Here is a 27,805-nt window from a genome sequence, read left to right on the forward strand (position 1 = left end):
CATTTTATTGCACTTTGCCTTGCATGCATGTTCTATGATGGTGTAATTGGATATGATTTTCTTGCATGATGGGATTTGAAACCTTAAAATGTTTTTGGATTTTTGGTTAAATATTTTTTATAGTATATTTATATTTATTAATTGAATATAATATAATAGAATTAGTTTTTGTTTACTATTTTATATCTTCAAAACATAACTTTTACTCTATTGTGTAAATGTTAATTATACTTGGTTTGCTTTCTATATCAATATTTTTTATATAGAAAAATCTCTTAACAAGACCAAATTCAATGTTATTTTAACATTTGGATCGATTGATTTTTTTTTAATCACGACATTGATTTCAAATTGAACAACAAATACTCCTTACATTGTCGTCCCTAGAAGTAAGGAGATTATTATTTTTTTGGATTTCCTTATTCCACCCTATCCAAAAAAATAAAATAAAATCCTTTGCAATTTCAAAATTGTCCTTCAAAAATCGGAAATACATTTCTGGTTCACACCATTTATTTTATAAAGACATCCAAATGTGGTTTCACCCTTTCTAAAGCTCCTCCATCGTCTGATACTATCATATATAAATATGATAAGGAATTTTAGAAATTCTTGAACAAAAACATAGATAGAGGCATGATACTATCATATATAAATATGATAAGGAATTTTAGAAATTCTTGAACAAAAACATAGATAGAGGCAGGATGACTTTAATGATCTATGGTGTTAGTCGAAATGGAAAAAGGGGATTTGATTATGATTCTTATGATGATGTTCAAAAATCACCTAAAGAGAACTTTTCTCTTTTCTCTTATCTATATCCTGAAGCACAAACACAAAATATCATTGATGCTCAAAAATTTAAAGAGGTTAGAAACTCTGGGAAAACTAATTTAAAAGGACCCAACAGTTTCTAGGTACCAAGAAATAAAATAGTTTATGTTGCGGATATCCTGTGTAGCAGAGTCAAGACATCAGTCATAGTATCCAGACTCTAGATGCTCGCGTCACATGACGGGAAACAATCATATGTTCCAAAATCTGGAACTTAAAGATGCTAGCTACGTAGGTTTTGGAAGAAATCAGAAAGGAAGAATTAGAGGATATAGAACAGTTTGTTAATGGATCTCTTCCTTCTATTTTTAATGTACTTTATGTTGAAGGACTAATGCATAATTTATTATTCATAAGTCAATTAAGTGATAATGGTTATGACATTATATTTAATCACAAATTGTGCAAAGTTGTCAGTAAAAAAAATGGCACCGTGCTCTTCACTTGAAAGAGGAAAACAACATTTATAAAATTAAGCTTTTTGATCTTATAGTTCAAAATGTAAAATGCTCAATGTCATTAAATGAAGAGCAATGAGTGTGGCATAGACGCTTGTGTCATATTAGCATGAGACAATATCTCAGCTAAATAAACTTGAGTTAGTCAGAGGTTTACCTAAGCTGAAGTTCTCTTCAAATGCTCTTTGTGAAGCATGTCAGAAAGGCAAGTTTTCTAAAACATCTTTTAAATTTAAAAATGTTGTTTCTACCTCCAGACCTTTGGAGCTTCTACACATTGACTTGTTTGATCTAGTGAAAACTACTTCTGTCAATAGTAAGAAGTATGAACTTGTTATAGTTATTGACTACCTACAGTCGTTGAACATGGGTGATATTTCTAAAGCATAAGGACGAGTCACATTCTGCATTCACCAGCTTCTGTTTTAAAGTGCAAAATAAATTTGATGCTAAGATTGTTGGAGTCAGAAGTGATCATGATGGTGAATTTGAAAACCAACAGTTTAAAGAGCTATTTCATTCTAATGGCATATCTCATGATTTTTTCTGTCCTAGAACTATTTAGAAAAATGGAGCTGTAGAAAGAAAGAATATGACTTTCCAAGAAATGGCCAAAACTATGATAAATGAAACAAACGTGGCTAAGCATTTCTGGGCAGAAGTTGTGAATACATCATGTTATATTCATAATATAATCTCCATAAGACATACTCTTGAAAAGACTCCCTATGAATTATGTAATGGAAGAAAGCCAAACATTTGATATTTTCATCCTTTTGGATGTACTTGTTTTATTCTGAACACTAAAGATTATCTAAACAAGTTTGTTCTGAGGCGCAAAAGTGTATTATGTTAGGATATTCATATCGCTCTAAGGGCTACAGAGTATACAATACAGAAACACGTACTGTTGAAGAATCAATTCATGTTAGATTTGATGATAAGCTTGACCTAGAAAAGTCAAAACTGCTTAAATTTTTTGCAAATCTAGAGATTACACTTGAAGGGTCTGAACAAAAGATCAAGGATTCTGAAGAAGATGTTCCTGACAAAGATGATTTATTAGAACCCTCTGAAGTTCCATCAGTTTAGAGAAGGAAAAGACAAAGGCAAACAATGTCTGAAGATCTAATTCTAGGAGATAAAACTGAACCAGTCAGAACTAGATCCACGTTCAAGCAATCTGAAGAAACTCATCTAGGTTTGGTGTCTCTAATAGAACTAATTTCTCGTGAAGAAACACTTCAAGATAATTAATGGATTCTCGCTATGTAAGAAGAGCTAAATCAACTTTTCAAAAATAATGTTTGGGATCTGATACCAAAACCTATTAAGACCCTTCTTCGCAAAATGACCCACCTTCGTAAAATGATTATTGTATCATACATGATTTTGTTTCCTAATTTTAAAGGCTACATTTGTAGTTTGCAGTTTCTTTTGAAGGAAAAAACTCAAGATGATTTTGTTTCTTATGTTTAGTGCTCTTTGGTGGCATTCTGAATCCTCTTTTACAAGATCTTTTGTTCCAGTTTGATGTTTTGTGGTTCATTTTGATCTCATGATGGGTAGAGTTTTACTTTTTTGCTCTTATGTAGGTCAAAGTGTTGTTTTGCTGAAGCAAATAAAGCTGAATATACTATGCAATCCTTTGAATTAGGTTATTGTGTGATAAATATGGTATTTTAGTCTCATTATTAACATTAATAATGTGACACTAATATGACACAACTTTACAACCACTATGGTTCTCATGGAAGATTCGAGATCTCATAGTTGTTAAGTTTTAAAAACTCTATTTTGCAAAGAAACATCCAATCTAAGAATTTGAATCTCATCAAGCTATACTCTACACAAAAAGTCTTCATAAATTTAAACAAACCTCAAAATCAGGAATGACACAATTAGCTTGGAACTAAAAAAAGAAATTACAGAGTAAATTTTCCAGATCACCATCTTAACAATGCATTTGGTTCAAAATCATGATGCAACCAGTGTTGTCGACGGCAGATGACAGAAACCATACACGAAATCAGATAAAAAATAGATAGTATCACAGATGGAAGAATGGAAAAAGTATACTCTTAGGCTCTTAGCAATGAACATCAATGAGAACACACCTGAATCGATCCAAATGTAAACTAAAAATGCTGCAATTGCACTATGAATATACCTATAGAGAATGGTGCATAAAAATTACAGTCACGTATCGATCCAAAGCCTTAGTTCTTGCTTTTAATGAGCTCCCAAGATTTTAACCTCACTACCACAGAGCCAAATTCGGCCAACATATCGACTAGGCAACTTCTGGCCGCTATCGACAAACTCACACTATCAAAAATTTGGAGAGGAGAGCATATCCTCTGCCATCAACAAAAGTGACTCAGTTGCTGCCAATATATCGAGCAAGCAATGAATTTGACGGAAAAGAGACGACGCAGATTTCGTAGATCCACTTTGGCAAAACACTATTTTCCCCTTAAAAATCAACCAAAATATTAAAGCAAACAAAATTGAAGCATTCAATTGTAGGTTCTGCATACTGCAGCTAGAAAATGTCAATCTATGTTATCAAACAGAGAAATTCTTATATGGGAGCCTACATAACATACCACCATTTTTCATACTTCTCAACAAGGATTACTCATCAAAATTTGAATTGCATCTCGATTTTGTTGGGAATTAATCATGTACCAAGATCAATGATGATGTTGTTAACTATCAACTAAACAAACAATCATATAAGTTAGACTGGAAATAAGCAGCTCTAAATCATGATCACTAAACCCTAAACAATAACATAAAGGAAAAAAGATACCTCCAACTCCATGCACAAAAATGAGAAACCTTTATTGCACAAGAATATGAAACCATTATTGCATCATTTGCCTTAAGAATCTATACAATTTCAAACTTGAAACTAACACATTAGTTAAAAGCCTTGAAGCCCTATATCTAGTACAAATGGTTGGCGCGCATTGTCACCGTTTCTGCAAATGTCGTAAACCCTAGAATATCGAATTCGATTCCTACAACTAAACAAAGACTCTAAGCCTTACCTTCAATTTGCTTAGGTCCATCATGTTGATTATCAAGCAACATCCGAAACCCTTTTTCCTCCATCATAACATCACCAACATCGATCCGAACAGCCTTATACAACATATCTGATGTCAATATCCTCATCCCTGCATTCCTATCAATCTCCAAAACCTCAGGCAAACCACCACCACACCCTTTCGACATACCAACATCGATCCGAATAGCCTTCTTTCCGCAAACACTGTTAATCCCTCCGGTCTGAATCGTATGCCCCATAATCATCCTCTTAGCGCCAGGAATTGTAGACAAAACACGATCGAGACTCGAACAATCACATTTCCCTTCAGAGAATTTCCTCAGCCAAACAACCCCTTCATCCGCACGGCAATACCACGGCGACAATCGTTGACCATACAAACCCTTAAACCAGTCACTAACTTCTCTGTTAATCTTCTCCAAACCATAATCAACATGTTGTTTCAACAAACCACCATGAACAAAAACCGAATCTCCAACTACCAAAACGGTAGCGTTCTGCGAAAAGAATCTTCCCGAAATCGGACCGTTCCGCCTCAATGCCGCAACCCTAGCCCTAAAACCATCGTGATACTTCTTCCTCACGCCACGAAACTCGACGCGAACGCCGTCCAACGGATCTTTCACCGGTTCCAAACGCTTGCAGAGTCTCTTCATCTTGTTACCTTGACGGAACCAATACAACCAATTCTTAAACTCCTTGAGGCCACTTCTCGTCGCGTACCGGAAATCTCCTTCCACGTTCAAGATCTCGTGGTTACCGTTCATGGTGACGAATCTCCCGCCACAACGCGCGGCTTCGCGTTTCAGTTTTTCCATCAGGTAGAGGATCTTGATCTCGTCGTTGCCTCGATCCATGATGTCGCCGATTTGAACGACGGTGGATGAGCCGCCGGTGTAGCGGCCGGAGGCGTCGATGACGCCGGCGATGCGGAGAGCATCTTTGGACTTCTTGAGGTCGCCATGGAGGTCTCCGATGGCGATGAGACGGTGCGGGGAGGGGAGACGAGTGGGAGGCGGAGGCGGCGGAGATGACGGCGGTGGGAGGAGGAAGAGGCCGCTGACTGAAAAGTCAACGAAAGTGTCAACGAATGAAGAAAAGATATTGGGGATTTGTTTGCAGAATGAGTTTTGTTTTTCAATTTCCATTTTGAATTTTGATTCAAAAAATGGCTCCAAAATCAAAAGCTCTTTACTTTTTGAGTTTTCACTATCATTTGAGTTATATACTTCAATATAAACTCAATTGATGGTTAGAAGTTAGTTTTGGCGGTTACAAGTTTGTTGGAATTAGTTAGGAGTTTGTTACAACTCAACTAACTTCTATTTCTCATGTATATTGTACACTATATTATATTCTCTTCGTCCCATAATGAGTGATAAAATAAATGATTCATTTCAATATTCAATACACTTTTTTCAGTTTTACCCTCTCATTAATAAAAGTTTCATCATTTCCAATACATAATAAAGGTAGTATAGTAAAAATACTGTTATCTCTCTTACTTTTAACCACTTTTCTTAATCTGTGTGAAATGGTGGGCTGAGTCACTCATTGTGGGACGGAAGGAGTATGTAAATTTTCAAGCTTTGAATCAATAGAACAAAGATGAATCATGGATTCGTGATAGTTTAGTTGTAATATGGTATCAATCGTCGTAGATCATATTTTATACTGGCAAATCTTTATTGTCCTCTTATGCATTGTTTTTTGCTATGTGTTTATTCAAAGTTTCTATCAATTAGAGACAACGATGAATCGTCTAATCCGTTGAAGAATCGGCCTTCATCATTAGTTATAAGTTCGCCAGTTGATAGCTCATTGTCTTCAACCTCTTTTGGTCGAAAGTTATATATAAAGTTGTAGGATAACAACTACTTGCTCTAGAACCGGGAAATTGGAGGTATGACCTTAACACATAAACTCCATGGTTATGTTGTCAATCTAAAGATCTCTCATATGTTCAAAACAAATGAAGATCGTCTTAGCAACACCATTCGAGAAGAGTATGAGAAATGGATCGTCTTAGAAACATCATTCTAGAGGAGTATGAGACATGGATCGTCCAAGGTATGGCTCTATTTACGTGGTTGTTCTCGACAACTAAAAAATGGTGCTTCCATGTCTTCTCACATGCAAACGAACTTGGAGGAGTATGAAGTATGGGACAAATTTCACAAACACTTCATTGCAGTCATGAAAGCTAGCATGCGTCAACTATGCACAAAACTCAAAACAACCAAGAAACTAAATCGCTTTGCCTTTGAATAGGTGCCCTACCAAGAAGCTGAAGAATAGGTTTCCTGAAGAAGTTTGGAGTGGCAAACGAACATTAGTGAATCATATTAAGGTGTTTGGCTCTATTTGTTACAAGCATGTTCCTGATGCGAGAAGAAGGAAGCTTGATGACAAGAGTGAACCTATTAATTTGGTTGGATATTATAAAACTGGAGCATATAGACTATTCAATCCAATCATTGAGAAGATCTTGATGAGTCGAGATATTGTGATTGATGAAAATTTTGTCTGAGATTGGAATTCTGGTGATGTAGTTAACAAGCCTTTGATGAATTATGGCATCGACAAATAAATTCTAGTCAATGACACTCCTATCAAAGTGAAGCAGTTGCTGACACTCCTGACACAGTCATAGTCGAAGAGGGTGTGACTAGCACAAGCCAATGACCTCAAAGAACTATAGTTCCTCCAGCAAGACTTCAATACTATGAAGTGGTTGGTGATGATGAAGTCATAACAAATGGAGATTTCGATTTACTTGCAAGTGTTTAACCAATCAACTATAGTGAAACTTTAAAGAATAAACAGTGGAAGTCAGGTATAGTCGAAAAGTAAGAAGCAATTGACCAAAACAACACATGGGAGTTATTCAAATTGCCAAAACACACAAAAGCTATTGATCAGAAGTGGGTGTTCAAGTTGAAGCACAATGTTGATGGGTCAATAATGACACATAAGGCAAGATTAGTAGCTCAGGGAATTCTTCAAAGAGCTGGACTCGACTACTCTGAAGTATATGCACTAGTTGTAAGATTGGAGACTGTCAGATTAGTGGTAGCTTTGGCATGCAAGCAAGGCTGGTCTTCATTTCACTTAGATGTGAAATCATCATTTTTAATGGTCCTTTAGATGAAGCAAGGAAAGAGTAAAGTTGCACAAAACGCCTTATGGTCTCAAGTAGGCACCTAGGGCATGGAACAAGAAGATCGACTCATACTTAGTTGAATTGGGATTCATCAAATGTAAGTCTGATTATGGTGTCTATGTTCAATTTGTGGCACAAGATATAAGAATCATCTACTTATATTTCGATGATTTACTAGTAACTAGAAATAGCTTGGAGAAACTGTCGGAGTTCAAAGAGCTGATGAAGAGGGAATTTAAAATGTCGATTCTGGGAAACTTGTTGTATTCCTAGGCATGGAATTTCAAATAACTAAGCAAGGTATGGTGCTGCATCAAAGAAATTATGTCTAAAAGATACTCAAGAAATTCATAATGGATGATTTGAATCCTACATCTCCACCTGTCGAACCAAATTTGAAGCTAGAGAAGCATGGAGAGGAAGACAAAGTCGTTGTCAGTTTGTTCAACCAAATTGTTGGATCTCTGAGGTATGTGTGCAATAGTCGACCTGATATAGGTTTCTCATTCGGATTAGTAAGCAGATACATGAGTGACCAAGGGTGTCACACATGAAGGCTGCAAGAAGAATCTTTAGATACTTAAAAGGATTGATAAACTATAGAGTTTTGTTTCCACGAAGTTCAGAAGGCAAAGAAGTTGTGCTTAATTTTTATTCAGATGTTAATTGTTGTGGAGATAAGGAAGATCGAAGAAGCACAACTGGTTATTTCTCTCAAGTATTTGGTTCCTCAATCTCATGATGCTCGAGAAAGCAACATGTGGTGGCATTGTCATTGTGTGAGGATGAATATATAGTAGGATCATATGTTGTGTGTCAAGCAATTTGGATCAGATTTAGTGCTGGAAAAGATGGAGGTCGAAGTAAATAAAACTCTGGTACTACATATCAACAACAAGTCAGCCGTAAATCTTAAAGAATACAGTTCTACATGGAGGAGTAAATTAGAATGGAAGGACTTGTATAATGATATAACCCAATCAAATGTTGCCATTCTTGGGTTATATGCAAGCCCCTAAGATCATTATACAAGTCCTTAGAGATTATGACACACTTAAAGAATTATGGGATAAGTTTATTAAGAATGATGATAATTGGAGTATTTTGTTTACTCTTGTATTACTATAGTGGGTGAATTTTAATCTTCAATTGTTTTCGGTCTCGATACTACTCAATGGAACTAACCTACTCTTTTTGGTATCATGACAAAACTGTTATCCGCTATTTTTGGTAACATGAAAATTTTGTTCGATAATTTCTCATCCCATCCTTATACATTCTTCCAAATCCTGCGCGAAATTCCCAATTCAGACGCACCAAAAACTATTTTTTTTCTTAAAAAATTCGGAGATGCACAACCGAAGTCATGTTAAGGGTATGTTCGGATATGCATCTTCGAACAATACCTGCTTCCATAACCCAACCAAACCAGCATAAATGACACTAAAATAAAAAACATACCAACACTAACATCAACATTTCATTAAGTAAAAACATTCATTACATAGATAGTCACAAAATAAAATTCAACATTAAATAACCATTTCATTGGAACGTTGCAACATAATGATTATATCCTCGACGGATCTTTGAATCGTTGCATCCACTTCAATCGAACCATTTGATTCATAACAAAGAAAAATAATCCACATAACTTTTATATCTTCATCCGTCTTTAGTTCAAGATTGGTGAAATGGACATTCCCTTCGTTGTCAAATGAACTTGAGCAAAACTCGAGCTTCATAACTCTGCAATTTTCTAGAAAGCGCAATGGTCTATTCAATTTAGATATTAGATCTGCAATGGAAGTTTTCTTGGTGTCCCTAAACGGAAGTGGTGGTTTATGACCATTGAAATACACAAATGCAAGGTGGGGATATGAATTCATTCTCTCTGATTTTAGTGTTTTGGTGTAGCAAATAAAGATTGAGACACACCCTCTTTATATAAGTATTGGGTAACTTTGGACCACAACATTCTTATCATGTATCAGGTAACAATTCGGAAATGCATATCCGAATAAGCAAGACGTTTTATTACAAAAAGGATCATTTCAGAGTCGCATATCCAAATAAACCACACGTTTATTTAAAAAAAGGTGACTTCAGAGTCACATTTCCGAAAACTTCACTGAACCAGAAAAAAAAAAAACAGACTCTTTATAAACATGCACATGCATTATAAACCAAAAGCAAACCATAAAATTAATATGTATTAAATCATATCAAAATTAATACATACCAAAAGTGTGTCAATTACAATAAAAAATGCAACAAAAGATCCAGTACAACATAAATCTATAGATGGTTCCGCCTTCGACGCTTCCTTATTTGATTCTCTTTCAAGTTTCATCAACTTGGTGAACTCTATCACCCTCTTTGTAAATTGATCCGGCCAAGTTTCTGCCTCAATTGTTGAATGTGTCATCCACTCAATTGATGCAGCTGGAAATGGACACCCAAGTTTCAAATAAACCCGAACAAAATATAGACCCTTTGAAAGAAACCCTATACATATGATGCGTCCGTCCCCGTTTTTAGGTGGACCACTGCGTAATGAAAAAATTGTCTTTGATGACCAATGTCTTGTCGGTTCGATACATAGTTTGTCATACATACTTGCTATTAGGTGGCCCATTTCAGGGAAACGCGTCCATTATGAAAATGCTGCCTAACCACTACTACAAGGAACAAGTGCACTTTGAATTGAATCAAAAAAATTGGAAGCATATAACCTCGTGTAAAATTTCCTATCCGTCGTCAACTCTTTCAAAAGTGCGACGCGGACAAGTGGGTGATCCTCCTATGATTTACCAACTATCCAGATACAGCCCGATAACCACAATTACCATCATCCCCAATATTCACAATCCTTTAAATGTGTTTGTGCAAAAAAAGTGACATTTCATCAATGAATTCAATCCCGGATATCGGAGGTGGTGGAGGTGGTTCGCTAATGCGAGCTACCTTTTGAACATTTTTTTAAGATTTGGGAGTAGGAGAATCCGGGAAATATAAATCAACATGTTCCAATTACGATGGAGACCGCTTTGTTGAATTGTCATCTTCAGTCGTTTTTACCTTTTTGTGGAACCTTTGGTTTTAACGGGTGTTGAATGAGGTTTCAAATCAGTAGTTTTCGGATATGCAATCTTCCACAACTGCTCTTTGATGTGTAACTTCATGGTTTCATCTGCCTTCGCAAATTTATCTTGGATTATTTCTCATTCGGTCTGGATGCTTATATCGGATTTACCATTCTTCATCAGACCATCATCATCAAACCGGAGTATTTTTCAGTGACTATACACTTCATCAATACGTATAGGAGAGTTAATCTTTAATTTTTTTTGCAATGAGACAAGCACATGGAATACCATAAGTCTTCCTAATTGTGCATCCACACTTTCTGAATATGTATTTGTCTGTTTAGCTCGCTTTGCTTCGTGAAAGATGAAATTCAATGCCGACCGAGCTGATTCAACCAATTGTAAATAAAGAATGTTGTCTTTGAATCTATGTTCTTGCACTTTTATGCTTAGACCAAAAGTGGTTTGTATTTCTTAATGTTGTTTTTGGAGCATTTTGTTCACACCGTCCCAATCTCTACAGAAATCACCCTTACAATCACCCAACCATTTCTTCAAGGCCGAGTGCGCTGATTCAACTTTGTTAGTTGTTCTAGTACCGAGGTGTCTACTCTGATCGGTCTATGCACATACAATTGTTCATTTATGAAACATTGACCAACGCCTGTTTGTATCACTTTAACATCAACTTTCACTTTTTTCGGTTTAATATCCTCCTTAACTTCAACTAGTTTAACATTATCCTTCGCTACATTCTGTTTTACATCGTCAAGTACATATACTTTGGGAAATATATTTGGATGAACCATATCTAATAAGAAGCAAAACAACAAAAAATTTGAAAACCAGTAACAAACAAGTTTGGAAATACATTTCCAAAAAAAGAATATAGTTGAGTACAATTCGAAAATACATTTTCAAATTAACGTGTCCTTTCTTTCAGCTCAAACTAAGGAAAAAATAAGTAAATTTTACCTTAAATTGCAGCTTATGATGCTCCTTTTGATGTGTTAGAATGTGCAAAATCTCATTTTAATTTGAAAAGTTGGTTGATAATGAGATTTTTTTAACAGTTTTTTGGTTATATAGGTGTTAGGTAGTGTATGAAAAGTGAGAAAGATGATCACGTAAGGTGGTCATATACCCAAATTCCTACTGGACATTTTTGGAAACACGTCTTCGAAATGTTTCCTGAGATAAAAAAAATTAAGTTTAACAAATGTGACTACGGATAGGCATCTCTAAATTTATCCTTGAATTTATTCAGAGATACATCTCCAAATTAAAATTTGCCAAAAATTAATATTTGGTGCATTCGGAGATGCATCTCCGAATTCACCCGAGAGCATTTTTTAAATTTCAAATGTGCTCCCCGTTTAATAAGGATTGAATGAGAAATTGCAAATTGTTATGGATATAAACCAACTAGTTTTCTTAGAGGTATCCCTTGATCCAGAGCAATTTTATTACTAATTTTCAAAGGTACCAACATTTTGTTAATCGTCATTTTTCCTAGATCCACCCTCTTACTTATGTCGAGCAAAAGAAGCAAGAAATCATTGTGAAGTAGAAACCTCCTCCTACTAATTTTTCAAGCTTAATATAGACAAATCCTTTATTAAAAATATTAGGCTTTCAGCTTTGGTCGATCAACCTCAGTTTCAGCTAAGCTTTTAGGCTTATTCTATAATTTGAGAATGATGAGTAGTTTGGATTAACCTTCCTTACTTGTTGAGATGGATTCCGAGATCGATTTCCTTATAGATTAATATGATCATATCTCAAAAACTCGTAATCTTCATGCTATCCATATTTCATTCAACCGATCTTAGGTATAAAAAGAAGTGAGCTTGTGGTTGAATTGTGCAGAAAAATATTTATACATATATTAATATCGATGAATTATGCAGAACAAAAATTATGAGTGTAAGTTCAAAAACAAAGATGGCTACTAACAATCATAATTTAATCAATAAGTAGAAAAGTTTATCTAATACAATGACTTTGTATTTTTCTAAGCTAAGTTCAAAACTAAAGGGAGAAAAGCAAGGTTGATATCAATTGGTACACTATGCTTCCAACCATGAAATAAATGTATAATTGCACATTTTCTCTTGAAGGAACTACAAATACAATGATGCTGCAAAGACAATGTCCCTCTTGATTTTGGACACAGCCTCCTCAAACTTTGCCTCAAGTTCAGTTTCTCCAATTGACTTAGCTGCTTCTATTAACTGCTGAAGAACTTCCTCAAGTCTTCTAATTGATCTAATCAAACTACCTTCGAAAACTTTCGTAATCTCCATGATCTCATAGAACTTTGAACCTTTCGCCCAAGCATACACCACCTCCATAATATCAGGTCTAAATGACTTTACAAAAGTGTCAACGTCAATTTGCACCTGTTTATTATAACGAAAAAATGAGATACCAAATCTATAGTATTCAACCAATTGCAGTTAAACGCTAGTAATGTGATGATTGGTATTCAGAGATTACCTTGCATTCAAGCTGAAGTTGGGCAACTCTCCGGGCAGTGTCTTGTAATTGTGAATAGAGCATATCAAGTTCTTCCCGAGGTTTGGCAGCATCATTGATTTTTTCTCGCCAGACAAAACAAGACAGGAGAGAAATCATCTCTTCTACTTTTATGTCCTTGAAGACACCGTTGAACATGAGTTCTGTTAGGGTCAATTCATCTGCACTACTTATTTCACAAGCAACCTTCCCTTTCAAGTCCACGACATTGTCACTTGTAGCATATCTGCATCCGAAGATCTCACATTGTCACTAAGATTGAAAAATGATTGTATAAAAACATTATTAAAAAAATAATCACATCCATAAATTAGATTTGGACGTTAATAAGTTAGCTCTTTATTTTTGCAGAAATACTTCACAATTTTCATTACCCTAGCCTCCGAAGAACCCTCTTTCTTGCCTTGAGTTCATCCTTGAAAGCTAAAGTAGTAGTCGTTCTTAATGTTCTCTTAATTGACTTAATTTTTGCAGTCAGTTCTTGCTTTCTCTGAAAAACTTTTAACTTCTCCTTTATATGCGGTGACTTTGCAAATTCGTGCTTTTCAAATAGCCTCTCCACAGCCTCGATCCTCCGTGATGCTTTCTTATACGAGCTGCTTTGAATCTGAAAATAAAGGATTCTATGTAATGATATATAATTGGGAAATAATCAAAATGAGGAAAATAAATGGACAAGAACTACACCTTCATGTCTTCTTCAGGATCTAGACGTGGCAATCCCTTTTCCTTGAATCTAGAAAGAGTTTCGTTAATTTTTTTCAGTGTGTTTTCTCGAGCTTCCAATGGCAAAAGATCCTTTGGCATGTATAGACGCAGGCCGCTAATTGAATTGATCTGTAAACAAAATAGAGAAAATTATATACCGATCATCGGTTAATTTATTAATCTTGTGAATAAAGCCGTAAATATACAATTCCAACAAAACCAAAATTTCAACAATCAATTGGATGGCGGTTATAATTAAAACTGGAAAAATTACAATTTAGAGTTCAAGCCTGCATATAGATTACATCACTTAACAGCTTAAATTACTTTACCTGAGAGATAGGAATGGAAACCACTATAGGTTCTCCGTGTTCTTTCAGAGGAACAATCTCAAAAGATTTTTTTCCAAGTTTATCTTTCCTCACCACACATCTTGTAAGAACATCAACTCTGTAAGATGCATCTTCCGGCCTTATGTTTGCATCATCTGAAATGTTTTGACTACTTTACTACAAGGAACTTAAATTTTAATGTATATAAATCACAAGAAGTCGTTGAAAACTATCACCTTCGGAATCACCCTTAATCCTTTCAAAACTAATGATCAACCCCCAAGTCAACTGATCCTCAATAAAAATGGGAGAAAGCTCTTCATCACTTGAAGTGCATTGGATAGAAACAAGTCTCCCAGGCTGTAAAAAAGGTAAACAGTGCCTTGGAGATAACACAATGTCACGAACGTCTTTATTCAAACTTCTAAGCTGCTCTAGCAGATCGTAATAATTTTTCAAACTCTCTTCTTCTTCAATAACAATTGATTCTCTCTCTTCTTCAAAAGCTTTTATTTGTTTCTGGATACACAATTATTAAGACTAAGTTAAAAAACTAATCTTTTCTTGATGTAATTTCCAAACCAACAATAGAAGAAAAATCATTTATTAAATAATTTTTTTCTCAAGAACCAACAGAGAGAGAAGCACATCAATGATTTTAAACCCGTGATTGAAAAGAAAAAATTACAAATGAATTAGTAGCTTTAAAACCTTAGAGATGGCATCAGAGCCTTCATAAATTTAAATCTCATCAAGCTATATATTACACAAAAAGCCTTCATAAATTAAAACAAACCTCAAGATCGGGAATGGCACGATCAGCTTGGAACTGAAAAAAAGAATTACGGAGTAAATTTTCAGGATCACCGTCTTCACATCGCATTTGGTTCAAAATCATGTTGTAGCTTAAATGGAAGGCACTGAAATGCAAAGAAGCATATATGTAAGAGAAATATAAATCCAGGCATCCTCAAATGTGAAGTATTAGATATTTATGAACACCAAGAATAATTCCAGTTCTAATGCATCACAATCTAAAGGGTTTCGCCAAAAATGGATATTTAAAAAATGGACAAATACATCTTGAGTGATATATAATTATTGGAATTAAAAAGACAATTTACCTGTTTAGACTATCCGCTGCCCCTTTAACCATCGATTTAGCGGTAGAAGGCTCCATTTTCTCATCAATCATGAGGATACATACTCCCCGATCATCAATACCTCGTCGACCAGCACGACCACTCATTTGTATATATTCTCCACTGGTTAACCACCTAAACTTGTCCCCATCAAATTTTCGGACATTTGTGAAAACTACAGTTTTTGCGGGCATGTTCAAACCAATACTGAAGGTCTCTGTGGCAAACAAACACTGAAGGAAAATATTTCAGTAGTTGAAAGATTTAATAATTTTGTAAAACAATGAGTGTTTATTATATCAACAAATAGAAGTAGATATAAAAATATGTTTGTTAAATACAATAGTGATAATTTCTTATTGAACTAGCCTACTATTACTTATTGAACTCCTTTACCGGCATATAGTTATGCTGATAATTTAATATTTAACACAATCTTACAATCACTTTGACAAAAAATAATTTATGCAGTTAATATGGGTGTCCAGTTTATGCACATCTTCTAAACTTGTATAAACGGTATCTTATCACATACTTTCTTCACTAACCTTGATTAGTCCTTCTTGAAATAAGATCTCAATCACTTCCTTTAGAATTGGGAGTAATCCAGAGTGATGCACTCCGATTCCACGTTTCAGCAAGGGCAGCATGTTCGAAACCTGAAAAAAATTAAACAGACTCTTCATGGTGAGCTATATTTTATAAAAAAGAACCCATTTAAATTAGTTTTAGAGGAATGCACAATTACAGGGGGATAATATATTCTCCAATTCCAAAGCAGAAAAAGATTGATAAAAAAGGAAACATGAGAATATTCAAGAATGCATCAAAGATTCCCACCTCAATCTTATGGAATATATGAAAATTGGAATGTAACCAATCAAGATCAAAGAACCAACGAGAACTAAAATTAAAATTCATGAGTTCAGAATATTATCCGATTTTGACATAGAGAAGCAAATGCATAACTTAAATGCACAAATTGAACAAAGCTTATCCGGCAAAGACCAAGTAAAGCTCCAAATAAGGCAAACTTAATAAATCTGAAAACTACTAGTCCTAAGGAATCCCTGTTTTCTTAAATTGTAGGGTGTGATAGAACTAACAAGAGAAAATTGAACCCGGTTTAAGAGATCAGTGTTTATTAAAAACAATAAGAACTATACACAGTTTGTTGAACAATTTGATGTACGCTAAAAATCAGAGATCTGCTCGATGTATGGTAAATGTACCCAGAAGGACAAAACACCAAAGTTAATTAACTTGCCTGAGGCAGCTTCTTATCATCATCTGAAAGCATATCCATAGCACACCAAAATATTTTTTCTATGTTGTCCTTCTCTGTATCCCCGTTAAGATCCATTTTTGCCATCTGCAGAACCCATAGACAACATAAGAGACATAGTATCACCACATGGAAGAATGAAAAAATATACTTTTTGCAATGAGCATCAGTTAGAACTTACCTGCATTGCAAGAAATTCACACTCCCTCTTGCTAAAACTGAACAGTATCACGGGATCGTATTGACGTTGGATAATCATTTTCACCATCTTGAATATGTCGGTTTCTTCAGCTGCCTTGCCTAGCACCAGACCTTTTTGCCACTTGGCATTTTCTTTTTTCCTATCACCATCAGCAGCAGGAACAAGAGCATTCAAAGCTTTATGGAAGCTGTCTTCGCGGAATTTTCCCTTTTCATCCACAACTAAGTACAAACCCTCGCTTCCGGAAGGAAAAATATAATGTTGAAGGGGAGTTGGCCGGTAATCTGTATAAACAATATGACAAGGCTGTTGGTGCACCTGCAATTAACCCAAATCATAAGACCAACAGCAATAAATCCATCCCCTCATTCACACACAAAAAAAAAAACAAATGTCATTAAATAGATATTCAATCAAATAAAGTTGAGACTAATTAACCTTTGCCACCCAATCAGCAAATTCCTTGGCATTAGGGACAGTAGCAGACAGGAAGACAAAACGAGCATTCTTTGGCGACATAACAATGCTCTCTTCCCAAACCACACCTCTTTCTCGATCGCGCATGTAATGCACCTCATCAAAAATGATCCAAGCCACCTCCCTAGTGACCTCAGACCCTTTGTATTGCATACTTCGCCAGATTTCTGTAGTCATGACCTAAAATAAATAAACATTCATATGATTTAATTTTAAACCTCAACTGGAAGACAGAGCAGTATATACTAGTTGGTATTAAGGAAGTTTTCATAAGCTATAAGTTGTTTTTATATACTCTATAAGATGTTTTCATAAGCTATCTTTACTAGCTTATATCGAAATAAGCTGAAACAACCTGTGAACATATTAAAAGCTGTTTTTATAAGTTCTCCGAAACTGTTTCACAACTACTTAGAGTCTTAGACCAGTAGATAAACTCACATAAGTCAATCCAAACATACCCTAAATAGGAACAGAACTCTTCTAAAAAGTTGACATTAATAAAAGGGAGTAAATAGTAAGAAGCTTTGGGTTGGCATTATAGATAGTACCAAGCAAGAAGCATTGGGATCAATGGTAACATCACCAGTCATCAAACCAACATCAGAAAACTCTTCTTTAAATTCTCTATACTTTTGGTTACTAAGTGCCTTGATAGGAGAAGTGTAGATAACACGTTGACCATCTCGAAGCGACATAGCAATTGCATATAAAGCCACAACAGTTTTCCCAGCAGATGTATGTGCAGATACCTGTAAACAAAAAAAACTTCCAAAATCAAATTTAGTTACCTATGATTAATATTCTCAATCGCATATCACATAAAAAAAGAAGTTGTTTGTTCAAATTCCACTACTACAGCCACTATTTTAGTTGCTATAAAATCATAAATTTGTTTTTAGTAGCTTCTCTAATAGAATGATTATTCATAACTGATTTAAACCGGCTTAAAAAACCTAACAAGTCGAAACAAATTGGATCTTTTATCTACTTTTCTTAAAAAATCTCTAAACTATTGAATATTAAACCACATTATCTATAATCTGTAGCAAAAAGCTCTTATAAATATTGCTTATGATAATCATAATTGACCAAAAAAATTAGAAAATAGGGTTTTACTAACCATAACAGATCTAGAGTTTTCAAAACAAGTAATAGCTTGAGTTTGAAAATCAAATTTAGTTACTTATGATCAGTGTAGTCAAATGCAGATTGCAGTTAATAGCTGTTTGTTCAAATTCTCTTATGAAAGAGTGCTATAGCCGTCACTTGACAATACTTTGCACTTAACAACTATGAAGGACGGACTCAGACACTGTCACCGATAAAAAAAAATAATTTTGTAATGAATAAATTAAACGTAATCACAAGTTGGTGTTAGTTTCAGACACAGACACTCACCGACACACATTACGAGAGCTTTACAGCCTACTGCTTAATTAACATTACAAGATTGTTTTTCAAATTTCACTATGCTATAGACACTATTTTAGTAGCTAAAAAATCATAAGCTGATTTTTTACAACATAAAAAAAGTGATGTTCAAGATAGCAGAGAACCAGCTTATCTACTATTCTTAAATAACTTATAAATTACTGAACACTAAAATCACATTATTTATAATACCTAACAAACAACCTCTTAACAATATTGCTTATGATAACCAAAGTACTCAAAACTAAACAATGTAAAATTAGGGTTTAACTAACCATAACAGACTCCGAGTTTTCAAGACAAGTAATAGCTTGAGACTGAAAGGGATCAAGTGTGAACGGGAACTTCTTAGCAGGTTCTTTGGATTGAGATGTATCCGAAGAAGTAGAAGCTGAAGCGTGAACGTAGCCATACGGATACGATACGTCGTGAAGACAATCGTATTGCACTTCTGAAGTTGTTGTTGCCGTTGTGGTTGGTTCTTCCGGTGATTTTCTCTTCAGAGACCCCATTGTTATCGATTTAATTAAATAAATAAATAAATAATTGGATTATGTTTTCTCAGAAAAATTCACAGCACAATAACATGAGAAATTGAGTATGAATTTGAAGCTTTGTGGTTAACGGCGTCGTTTTAGTGTTTTAGGATGCAAACGTAGTAGCTGTAGCAGAGAGAGTTATTATCGTGTTGCAGAAGCAGAAGCCGGTGGACGTTGTGGCGGAGATTGTAACTGTTTTGCGGCGGCGAAAACTAGCTCCGGCTGTGTTTTCCGATTTGGTATATTGTAGGCAGCGGCTGATTTGGTTTTGTTTATGTTTGAGGGATTTGGGTTTTAGGTTTGGGTTTAGGTTTAGAAATATAATAATAAATAATTTTTAAACTATTAAAAGATTTTTCTAAATACATTCTAAAAATATTGGTTACATTTAAAATAGGCGGAAATATATTTATTAAATTTTCAAATTTTAAAATTATTAAAAGATTTATTTAATTACATTAAAAAATTATTAGTCTCACCTCAATATTGATTATCAAATTTATTTTTTAGTTGAAATTAGAAGATAAAATTGAACATCAAATTTATTTCTCCAACCTCTGTTACCTTTCTTCCATTCATGTCCAGACTTAAGATTTCGTTCAACTTGATCTAACATTTTGCCAATGGATATTACAGTTTAGTCTTGAAAGGTCGTGTAATTTTGTTGAAATCTCTCTCTTGGTTACCAACTCCACCTCATATAGGATTGTGTTTTTATTTTGGATTTCTATTTGGTTTAACTTTTCCTTTGTTTCGATAATTCTTCCTTTGAAATTTTGAGAATGTTTCTTGTGTCATTCTTAGAGTCTTTCCTTGATCCTTTTAAGCTTTTATTTCAACACGAACATACATCATCCCCATCTTTATGTCACGCCAACTCTCGGTGACAAAATTATGATATCCTTGCACATCCTTCTAACAATTTAGCATGTGAAAATGTTTTGGTCCCCAATCTTGAACTAATTCGCATAACATGATGGAGCAATGATCAAATAAATTCATATTTAAACACCATAGAATACATTTTGGTCAGGTTCCATTTATCTTAGATGAGGAATCGATCAACCTAGCCCATAACTGAACCCCCAGACTAGACCGTGTAAACCTTAATCCATTTAGCAAAAGATCTACCAAATCCGCCTTTGATATGAAATCATCAAACTCTTCTAACTCATCCATTCTAACAACTTCACTGCCCTTTTTTATTTCAGATATTTCTCGAATTGCGTTGAAGTCCCCCATTAAGCATAAGCTTTCATCCTTTACTTCTATTCTTGTTATTAATTCTGACCATAGTGATGCTTTTCTTCTTCTGTCACAAGGTGCATAGACAATAGCTAAATTGACTATTTTTCAATCCTCTTCTCACTCTCATTCCAACCATACCAAAATTGGCATAATCCCTCCAGATCCACATTTTAATGGTTTGAAAGTAAAATCCAAGTCATTGGACCCTCACATTGAATAAAACATGGACCTATCAATTAGATTCATCTTTGTTTCTTGGATACTAATGAAATTAGGGTTGTCCTTTTGGATTAGATTTTGTATTTCTTTTTTCTTAGCCAACCCACTTAGATCTTTTATATTGTAACTAATCATCTTCATGGACATGGTACCTGTTATGGCTCCCATTTCTAGTACACGACCCTGCCTATTTAAGTTACTCTATTTCCCCCACTCACTCCTCCCTCCAATTCTTGAATAATTTTCCCTTCCCCCTTATGGATTAGGCCAATCTTTGCCTAAATCTCACACATCTTTTGCAACTTCTTTTGCCCCCATGAAGTAATCTTCAATTGAACTTTTCTAAATAAGTTCAAATCAGATGTCGGGCATGTAAGATTATTTGATAGTTGCATGGATGGTTGAGCGTTCACTTAGTTTAAGACTTTGGGCACAAAGGGAAACATGGAGGAAAAATTAGACTTAACATTAGTGTTACATACGTAGCTCGAGAAATTCCAAATTCCAAGTCGGAGAACCTATCGGTTCCCACCTCCGATTACTATCATATTCTACTTTGTTGTGAACCAAACAAAGTTAGTACTCATAATTAATCTCACTTCTAATTTATAAATTTTTAGCTTGAGATTTCTAATTTCAAATAATTTATTTATGAGCGATGGACGTCTTATGAGAAAGAGAAAGTTATGACTAAATTTGATAGATGTGCACAAAACATATATGTGTGGTATCATAATCATTTTCACCATCTTAAATGGGACATTGATAAATGCAAAAGGTGGTTGGGTCAAGGTAGAGTGAATTTGGACATAGATAATGTTGATTATTTCCATGCCTTAAGAGATGCATGAACTCATCTTCTAGTTAAGAAATAAGCTTTATGAAATAAACGAGCCAAAACAAAAGAAATTTATTAGCATTCATTCCCTTGTGGGTGGTAATGAAATAATGTAGACCTTCATATCTAACTTATGTAGGCTATGTTTGTTTTAAGAGAAGATGGGAAGAGAGAGATTGCAAAGAGAGAATTACAAGAGAAATGATAAACTTCTCTTGTTTGGTCTGCCAAGAAATAAAGAAGAAAGAGTTAAATAATGTAGGACCTACCACATTTTGTGATCATCTCTCATGTGAGAAGAAATAGAAAAGAGACTCATATTTTATAGTTATCTCCATCAATGTCCCCTTCTTTTTTTACAAATTATGAACTAAAATAAAGACGACTTTCTCATGTATGTGCTAAAAATGCTAATTTTTTTAATACAAAATTTGTATCTAACGAGTTTCGAACCTTAAACATTGAAAGGAACACACTCTCGAGTCTCAAGCGTTTCACCGCTAAACCACACACGCACACGCTAAAAATGCTAATAGAACGTCACGGGATAATATAATTGTCATTTTATACATTACATACCATAGTTTATTAATAATAAGATGATAAAATATGTATTTTTTTTAGATAAAGTATAAATTGAAAGGTTTAAATAATAAAGTTACAATGAACTCTAAAATTTTAAAAACAAAATTTAAAAAATTATTTTAAAAACTGAAAAACAAAAAGCAATTTAAATATTACTTAATTAAAATATTAATTAGTTAAATGATATAGTTAATATAAAAATAATTAAATTAATTAACTAACATTTTAAACAATTTTTTTCTTTTTTTTTCTTTTAAAAATATTCAATTATTTAGATAAGAGTGTTTTTGTCAATTATCCAAATCATTCTACTTCTCTATTTCTCTTTTATTTTTCTTGTTACAAACAATACTACAAATCTATCTTTTTTTATGTATTTCTCTCTTATCAACTTTTTTCTCATCTCTTTCTCTTTTTTTTAACTTCTTCTCTGCACCAAACAAACCCGTAATGTTTTCATTGGCTATTTCACTACTTTGTCTCAGAAGCAGCATAGTATTTTTGCCACTAAGACTAATTTTTTAAGCCATTTTAATGTCTCTAAGACAAAAGCAAACTCACATCTTCTTTATCCATTGAAGAATTTTGCATAGCTATTTTTTCTATGAAATTTGAGAATTGTCCGAATCTAAAGGTTTTAATTTCTTATTTTTGTTAACATTTTTTACTTTCTTGTGGATAATAGATTTTTCAAAATTACGGTAGCTAATTAGAAATTGGTACTTTTCCATCCAATCCTAAAGGGGATGAACAACACTTTGAGAGATTGTCATCATAGTTCAATTTATATTTTGATTTATAAATTAGTCTATTAAGTGCTTGCAAATCATTTGAACTATGCCTTTGGTAAGTCTATCTCAACAAACTAGCCAACTTTTGTGCCAAATAAATATGTTACGGGTAAAGTGGTAACAAAATGTAGTGGATGATCTCAAAAGTAGTAATTTTATCTTTGGTTTTTGACTTTATATACAAAATGTATATGCTTTTGGTTCTCTCAGGTTATTGAGAGAACATTGATTGTTGTTATTCACTTGTAATCTTCTAACTCTAATTGAGAAAGTTAATAGTAAAACAGTTATAACCAATCTTAATTTCTTCTTCTTCCCTCTTCTCCCTCTATCATAAAACTGGAGGGTTTTTTGTGTTTGTTGAGGAAACTCAAACTTTCTCATAGTTTTAATTTGTTCTTAACGACTCTCGTTGCAACGATTTTCATAACTATAACACAACTCAATTAATTACACTCTCCGCACCTCTATTATACAATTACATCCTTCACGCCTTGATAACAATACATTCTCCTTACTCTTATCAAATTAACGACAACTCCTCAAAATACGATTAAAAATTACTCAGACTTTGTGATATTTATTAGGCGCGCGATAAATTGAAACAACGCTTGGCCAGTGCACGTGCCTCCGTAGCACGAGCCGGATTAGTCGATCTACTATGTAGGTCGGAAACCGGTGCGAAAGCAAAAAAAAAAAAAAATCAAATCATTTTTCTATATTTTGATAGCTCGAAATTGTTACCATTTTTTCCTTCCTTGTCTACATGCAATGTCATGCCATTCTTGTTTAAGTTGGAGATGGACTTTCATGAGTGAACATTTTGTAAGACATACAAATATGTTAACACTAGTATCTAAAGAAAAAAGAAAATGGGATAAAGACATCACCTATTCTCAAATCTATTTTGTAATGAATTGTTCTATATAACCAATGTTGTTGTACAAAGATTAACCAAAATTTAACTATCCAAATCAAAATCAATTTAATATTTTGTACTATTGAAAACCATAATCATTTCAATGTGAGAAGAAGATCCATTGTCATTACCATCAGCTTCTAGTATTGTTCCTTCCCATCTCATTCTATCTGTTATTTCTTTTACTTTTAAAATTACATCTTTATCATCTCTAATAATAACACTTCCTTCTGGTCTAAGAATCCTATGCATCTCAATAACAATATCAGTAATATCACACCTGGAAAAAAAATATCATTCATTTTGTTAATAAACTCTCATAAATCGATCCGATGATAAAAACTTGAAATATGAAAATATGTTTGAGAGTGTATTTCTCTTAAAATCTCAGACGATTAATTCAGAGTTTTTTATTTCCTTTAAGAGAGATTTCGCAAATTATCGTTGGGATTGATCTCTCGAATTAGTCGATCTTATAATCAGATAAAGATTTTTCAATATTAATTATAATAATAATAAATAATAAAATAAATAATGCTCAATGATAGAAAATCATATGTGTTCTAAACTTACTTGTTCATATACATACTGAATATGCCAGAAGCATGTAATAAGTCATAAGTTCTTGGGTAAGTTGAAAAAGGCTCACACCTGCAAAAATAAAATAAAATTATTTCCTTCATTATTTCTACCTCAAATTAAGGATCATATTAGAATGAAATAAATATATAAATAAAGATAAAAATTAATTATTTGCTATATAAAATATAAAAGTCATTTAATTGATTTTAAATAAATGGACTCTTAAATTTATGTCAGAAGTGTTTCTGATTTAAATCCAATAAATAGAATCTTGCTATTATAAAATTTGTGAATGTGGTAAAATATATTTTAATGACATGATTTAATGCACTATTAGAATAAGTTCATGTGCAAGTTTTAATTAATGACAAAAGCACCATAGGAGTATTTTATTACCAAGTTTGAAGTTACTAAACAAAAAAATTAACTGCAACATAATAAGTGCAGCACATGAAGAGTGATGATTTGAAATCAAATATACAATTTTTCTGCCAAAATGTTAAATAATTTTCTTCTAACAGAAACATTTAATGCTTAAGCTATTCTGAACAACTTCTTATAAGTTGAATTTTTTATATAAAAATTGTCATAATAATTTTAAAATTCCTAAAAATAATATTACAAAAAGTTCAAATAAGTCAATTCACAGATTTCAAAAAAATTGACATTATTTTATCTTTTGTTACAGAAATCGCTTATACATAAGCACTTATTTGATAAGTGCTTATGATATAAGCTGCTTATAATTGAATTTTTTTCCAAATACAAATCCTTAGAATTTAAAAAAGAGAAAATAAAAGTCAAAAGTTGTAAATAGTAAATACATACCAATCCATGTAAGTTCCAATAAGTCCTCTTTGATAAATAACTCCAAGATAATCACTTTTTGCATCAAATGGAACAACATTCATAACCCAAACTGGATACTTCACCATTGCAGCTGCAAATCCACCAAATCCACCATTCATATCCATTACATTTCTATATCTACCAGAAGAGAATGATTTCAACATCACTTCATAATTAGATACTCTCTTTTTCCATATCCTATTATCTTCACTATACATTCTTTCAAGTGTTAAACCATCTTCATTCTCATTTCTTAACCTTGGTGGTGAAGCATTCAATCTCATAGGCCATTTTTCAAGAACGCCGCCGGAGATTTCGTCGCGATTTTTCACTTCTTGAAGAGGAAAAATGCATGCTGTCATTTTTGTATACCTGTTGAATATAGTTCATAGTAACTTTAGATGTTTGAATGTGAAACATTGGAAAATCATGATCTAGAAAATATATAAACAAGACTAATAGAAAAGTTGTCGGTCCTCGAAATTGTAGGAAATCATCGATTTTATCCCTTAAATTTATGTAATACCAAACTAGTCCTTTAAGTTTACGATATTTCTTTAAAAAACCAAAACCAAAATTCTGTGCGTTTAAAAGTTCACGCATTTTCATGCTTTAATTAATCTCAGTCATTGATTTGAGATCAGTCGGCGGCTCACACTGCATATTCGAAATCTTCTTTAAATAATTTTCACCGTTTATTTGAGATCAGACTAAAAATTATCTAGACGATTTTTCGGTATAATGTACTAAATTGTTATTTCGCAAATTTGAGGGACTAAATTGAATAATAAAGAAACTTACCATCCATCATCTGGGTTAGATGAATTGCAAAACTTTGTTGGATTCAAATTTTGTTTGCATTTGATATGATTGATAGGTTTTTGCCATATAGCAAATTGTCCTCCCTCAGCAACTTTTTCCCAACACATTTGAATTGCAAGTTGCTCTAAACTGTTCTGTTGTTTTTCCAACACTGTTGACTCTGTTTGCCATGCTTTATAGTTTACCCTCCAATTTATAGGTGGACCAGAAAGTACCCAAAATCCACCAGGTCTCAAAATTCTGTCAATCTCTTTTAGGTATAGTCCATCTTTGACAAATTCAATTAAACAATATCAGAAAATGAACGTGTCATGTTAGTATCGTGTCTGGTATTTGTGTTTGGGTGTCAGTGCAGAAAACATCAATATTGAAATATGTAGCACTAACATGATACTGATAGACGTGATTACATTCAATTACTATGTCACTTTTTCAAATTATTATTTGTACCGATATGTCAATTTCGTGTTTAGTATATGTGTCTGGATTTGATAGTAAAGTGTTATCTAAGTAACAAAAAAGATAGAAAAGTTACCATAAGCAATCCATTGGACAAGGCATCTAGAGCAATGAGCCATATCAAAAGAATTTGAAGGGAATGTCAGCCTATGAGTGCTGAACACTCCAAGCATAGCAGGAAGTCCTCTTTCAAGAGCAAACAACACTTGAGCCTCATGTTCATCACTTGGTGCTATTGACATTGTTAATATATCATACTCCATTAAAGATGCTCCAAAACTCGCAACCTTCAAATCACAAATTCATTATACTAATTCAAAATACAAAACATAAAAATCAGGTTCAATCCGGTTCAACTTTACTAAAACTACAATTGAGATCAAACCAACCGACCAACTAACCAGTTTTCAGTTCAACCCGTTGAAAAAGTTTGTTCGGTATATTTTTTAATACGGCAGCAATTGTAATCGCATACTCCCGTTTAGAACTATAGTCGCATCAGTCACATGATGTGACTATAGTTCTAAAACTTCGGGCGCAACCACAATTTTAATCACATACTCCAATTTAGAACTATAGTCGCATCAGTCACATTAAAAACAAACTGATGCGACTATAGTTCTAACTAAAACTTGCAACGTAGCCGCAATTGTAATAACATGCTCCCGTTTAGAACTATAGTCACGTCAGTCACGTTAGTCACATGAAAAACGATAGGCTGATGCGACTATAGTTCTAAGACTCGTGACGCGACCATATTTCAAAACTCGATAATATAAGGAAACAAAACATACAAGCTTACCCCACATCCAACATCAAGAACAGTTCTAATCAATCCAGAATCCAAACTCACAGGAAGAATCCTCTTCAAATCATCAACATAACCCTCAACACCATCAGGAAAAGAAGTACCACCACCAGGAAACACAAACCTATCACCCTCCAACCTAATCCAATTTTGCAACTTTTTATATTCCACAAGCTTAGTAAAAGGAACATTACTAAACCATGCATTGTCCTTACTCTTAGGCCAATGAAATGGCCTTTGATACCCTTTTGGTTTTGGGATAAGACACTTTAATCTCTCATTTGTTTTTGGACAGTGACGTTCTTTTCTAAACCATTGTTTGTTTGGAAATTTTTTCTGTCTTTTGGGGTCTTCACATGGACAATAGTTTGTGAAGTTTGTTGGACAGAATTCAAAGTGGGAGTT

General features: G+C 33.7%; 3 protein-coding genes across 3 annotated transcripts; all 3 read right to left on the reverse strand.

Annotated features, from left to right (window-relative positions):
* Positions 1-4,121: 4,121 nt before the first annotated feature.
* Positions 4,122-5,616, reverse strand: LOC131611102 (shewanella-like protein phosphatase 2). Its single transcript, XM_058883218.1, has one exon. The coding sequence runs from the start codon at positions 5,517-5,519 to the stop codon at positions 4,341-4,343; it is 1,179 nt and encodes a 392-aa protein (XP_058739201.1). The 5' UTR covers positions 5,520-5,616; the 3' UTR covers positions 4,122-4,340.
* Positions 5,617-12,572: 6,956 nt separating this feature from the next.
* Positions 12,573-19,577, reverse strand: LOC131608705 (DExH-box ATP-dependent RNA helicase DExH9). Its single transcript, XM_058880218.1, has 14 exons — positions 19,017-19,577; positions 17,859-18,059; positions 17,269-17,487; positions 16,810-17,148; positions 16,611-16,715; positions 15,892-16,002; positions 15,326-15,576; positions 14,998-15,121; positions 14,438-14,720; positions 14,202-14,356; positions 13,849-13,998; positions 13,536-13,768; positions 13,123-13,387; positions 12,573-13,025 (listed from the first exon to the last, which is right to left on the reverse strand). The coding sequence occupies exons 1-14, from the start codon at positions 19,251-19,253 to the stop codon at positions 12,747-12,749; spliced, it is 2,952 nt and encodes a 983-aa protein (XP_058736201.1). The 5' UTR covers positions 19,254-19,577; the 3' UTR covers positions 12,573-12,746.
* A 4,177-nt stretch (positions 19,578-23,754) lies between these two features.
* Positions 23,755-27,802, reverse strand: LOC131611035 (probable methyltransferase PMT19; the record flags this gene model as incomplete). Its single annotated transcript, XM_058883160.1, has 6 exons — positions 23,755-24,160; positions 24,454-24,531; positions 25,291-25,683; positions 26,113-26,401; positions 26,669-26,879; positions 27,395-27,802. Coding segments are annotated over 6 exons (1,593 nt in total), but the record flags the coding sequence as incomplete, so codon positions are not given.
* Positions 27,803-27,805: the final 3 nt, after the last annotated feature.

This window comes from Vicia villosa, linkage group LG6, assembly GCF_029867415.1.
Source record: "Vicia villosa cultivar HV-30 ecotype Madison, WI linkage group LG6, Vvil1.0, whole genome shotgun sequence".
In the NCBI taxonomy this organism is placed as follows: Eukaryota; Viridiplantae; Streptophyta; class Magnoliopsida; order Fabales; family Fabaceae; genus Vicia; species Vicia villosa.